This window comes from Echinops telfairi, unplaced genomic scaffold (genome assembly GCF_000313985.2).
Source record: "Echinops telfairi isolate 266 unplaced genomic scaffold, ASM31398v2 ScPeMD7_7458;HRSCAF=8496, whole genome shotgun sequence".
NCBI classification, from domain to species: Eukaryota; Metazoa; Chordata; class Mammalia; order Afrosoricida; family Tenrecidae; genus Echinops; species Echinops telfairi.
Window position 1 is genome coordinate 35,107,422 of NW_022111358.1, and position 3,882 is coordinate 35,111,303.

At 36.6% G+C, this 3,882-nt stretch overlaps 1 protein-coding gene across 7 annotated transcripts in view; it reads left to right on the forward strand.

Moving 5' to 3' along the window:
- The window catches only part of TANC2 (tetratricopeptide repeat, ankyrin repeat and coiled-coil containing 2), a 333,029-nt gene that overhangs the window by 299,520 nt on the left and 29,627 nt on the right, over positions 1–3,882 (forward strand). For all 7 annotated transcript variants that reach the window (XM_045299320.1, XM_045299321.1, XM_045299323.1 and 4 more), the window contains one exon: positions 1,728–1,861. In XM_045299320.1, coding sequence (XP_045155255.1) covers positions 1,728–1,861 — 134 coding nt within the window. The remainder of the gene's footprint in view (positions 1–1,727; positions 1,862–3,882) is intronic.

Genomic DNA, 3,882 nt, shown 5'->3' on the forward strand with positions numbered 1-3,882 from the left:
GGTGCAATTCCCACACTGTGTCACTGGTGTTGTCCCCCGCAGGGCCATGGGTCAGTGAGGGGCTATTAGCTATTTTAAGTGGGGTTGAAACATAGTGTTAGAAATTTTCCAAATGATTTGTTTTGTAATAAGATGAAAGAAAGAAAAAAAGACATTTATAAGTCTTGATGAGTTTCTAACCCAGTCATTTTCTGAAGCTACTCTTGTTTTCTGACCCATATACAGAACTAAAGTGTTTGGGTTTTGTTGTTGTTGTTCCTGAAATGTCAGAAATATGAACTTGGCAAACAGGGACAATCACTTGGACTTAAGGGAAAAGAGACAAAATGTCTTTATTAAATAAACATTTATACACACTAACACCTATATTCATCTATCCAGGACTTGGAAAGAACTCTTCACCTCAGATAGAGCCAAGCTTCATCACTCTTCTAAGGAACTGGACATAAATAAAAAGTGGATGTTAAAAGTTCCAAAATAAAACCAAAAAGACTTAGAAGACAGCCATAGATAGATCTATTTTAAGAGTGAATATATTTTCTAAAATTGTTCTGTTTTAAGCCCTTTTTATCCTTGAGTAAAGAAAAGAATATTAAAAGGCTCATCTTAATGGAAATTACAGGTAGTTTGGGTTTTGCTTATGAGTCAGTTGTGGTTAAATCTGGTCAGCTCAAAGGCCAAAATTTACACTTAAATTGAAAAAATTACAAGTGATCATTAGGTCTGAATTTCAGTGCTTTCCTGGTTAGATTACAGCATTTTCACCTGTCAAATATTACCATTTTCTGATTTGTCACTGGAGAAGATGACTACAATATTCTGCCACATCTGTTATCCAAGTCAGTTTGGAAAAAGAAATTCTCTATCCTTTTTCTTTTAAATGAAGCATAATTTCTGCTATCTTAAAACAATGCTTTCCATTCCTCTTACCCCCATCCATTATTTTTAAAAAGCATCCTATGTATTTGAAGTCCCCTAGTCAAATAAAACAAATACATTTATTCAAATATATGAACTCATTATAATGTTTGTTCCTCTTTCTACTATTGAAATGGTACTCAGAGGATAAATAGGCATGCTAGAATCTCTACTGCATCAAAGATCATAAACAATTACACAAAAAGAAGACTGTTTCATCCTACTATGTCCCTTATGCTTATGATAGCAATTTTATGTCTCTGATTCCATTATTGTATATTAAGAAGAAAAGTACCTGTCACACTTACTAGAAACCTCTCTCTGAAGTAATGCGGAAGGAAAGAATGAAAACTGGCACAAGAACCTGAGGGCTGAAATTCTTGATTCTGGTTCTCTAGGTTTTAGGCCCCGAGGGTAGACATGGTCATGGATAAGCATATTTCTACAAAGACCCTTCTCTCCGGATCCCCCCATGCAGCAATCAGTAGAGGTGTGAAGCTAGGAAAAGAGGCAGGCCAAAAGCAGAGAAGAGAGTGTAAATAGGAAAAATAAAAGCAAGTGAGTTTGGCCAACAGTTGATATTTCAGTAAATTTCTTATTATAATATCACAATCTATTATAAGTCCACTTAAATATTTTTCTTAATTTTTTCTTTTAAAATTTCCTTTACGGAGAAAAATGCTAAAATCATTATTCTTGTAGATGGAGTAAAAGTAACATTAGTCAAACACAGATGTACTGTCATGTATAACATTAAGACTGGTGAGGCCAAGAATCGCCTATCCTCAATCTGTATTCTTTCTCCGTAGCCCTGACAGCTGCAGCAGGGAGGGGCAAACTGGAGGTGTGCCGCCTACTCTTGGAACAAGGAGCAGCAGTCGCCCAGCCAAATCGCCGAGGAGCAGTGCCCCTCTTCAGCACTGTTCGCCAGGGCCACTGGCAGGTAAGCCGGACAACTACTGCAATCCCTAAGGCAGGAATGAGTTCTAGGTAGAACTGCTAATGCAAGGGCGGGAATCCAAAGTTGAAGTTCATTGCATAGACGTGTATACTAGTCCTGTAGAGATCCCTGTCTTTCTCCCAAGGAGCCTTGGTGATTTTGAGCTGCTGACCTTGCAAATCTCAGCCCCTAATACATAACCTGTAGGCCGCCACGGTTCCTTCCAGTATACAAGTCTTAAAATGCTCAGCCACTTGAGTTCAAAAGGGCAGCATGTGCCCAAGGACAGAATTCAGAGGGGGAGAAAATGGGGGATGTATGGAAACAGAAAACACGAAGAAAGTGAAATACGTGATTTTGTATTGTGGAAATTGCAATAAATGAGAGAAAACAAAATGTGTGTAAATTGTTGAATGGAAAACTGATTTGCTCTGTAAACATCCAGTTCACATTAAAAAGTTAAGGAACAGCCAAAAAAGGAATTCAAACATTGGAACCTTGGCTTTGAACCCTGTCCCCTTTCCACAACTGTCAGGGGACCTAATGAATTCATACTTCTTCCATGTCCAGATCCTTGATGATTAGGAAGTAAAATAGAAAGCAAGCCCAGATGTCATTTTTTATGACACGACATAGCACATTAGGTGACCAACCTCATGTGGGTTTATCACTGTCAGAGTACCTACTAAACAAGGTTAGCATTGACCTGTGCTTACTTACTAATCGGTAGTGAACAATTTCACAATTTTTTTTCGCTACCTCAAAGGGGAACTTTGTTGTAGTTAATTGTAAATGCTTGGTATCTTTATAAACTTGAAGGTAGGGCTCTTCTGTTAATCTAATTAATTGAAAATATAGGAAAAAGTTAACATTTAAAATCATTATATGTGGAATTAGAGAATGTTTTGTTGTATATATTTTTGCCATAGTTTAAAAAATGCAATTACAAAAAAAATACGATTACATGAATAACACTGAGTACAATGAAAAAGAAAATGTTCTACAATTGACTGGTGATGATTGTACAGCTCTTCTTTATATGATTGAATTATTAAATTTATGACATGGATGAAGTGATAATAAAACTTTTTTTAAATCATTGTTATTGTTGATGTTATATAGAAAGACTGACTACTTTGTCCTATCATGGAGTGACCTCCTTATGTTTCACAGGATCCATAGATTGACTCCCTAGAAGTTTTATTTTTCTTTTTTTTTTTTTTTTGAAGTTTCATTTTTCAACAAATCCCTGCTAACCAATTGCTTATAGGTGCTTCATGCTTGCTAAAAGAAAGTGCAATGCCTGAAAATTCTAGTTATATGATCTTTTCACATATTTGGATTTAAATAAATATTAACTTACATACTTAGACTGGAAAACAAAGCATATGCTTTAAAAGTATTTGAGTATAAAAAGGCTCTAAAGAGTTATTAGTGAGACTTGTTTTCCTCTGATAGCTTAGTTATAATCACTACAGGCAGATTTGCTACTCCTAGAGCTCAGTAAAATGATGTGACGTGTTATATTGGAGCTTCCAATAAGGTATTGTTTCAGCTACATCTTGGTATTGTCTTAAATTGTCTTTCACTTTGTGGCTGAGTCAGACGTTAAGAATTGAATTCTTCTCGTTTGGCTTTATTTGAGAGGATCAGGAGTTAATTTGTGGCACAGTACTTGTGCACTTGGCTGCTAACTCAAAGGTCTGCAGTTTAAACCCACCAGCCACTCTGGGGGAGAAAGATGTGGTGGTCTGCTTCTGTTCTACTCTGTGCTGTAGAGTCGCTCTGAATCAGAACCAACTCTGTGGCAATGAGTTAAGATTTATAAGAGTTAGAGATTAAATCACATGTTACTGGTTGTATTAGTCTGGGTACTTTGGAGAAACAAATCCATGACGACTCATGTATGAGAGAGAGTTTTATGTAAAGAAAAGGTGCATCATGAAAACATCCCAACCCAATGCTGCCCAAGCCCACAAGTCCAACATTAACCCATTAACCCAACACCAGTCCACAAAGTCTTC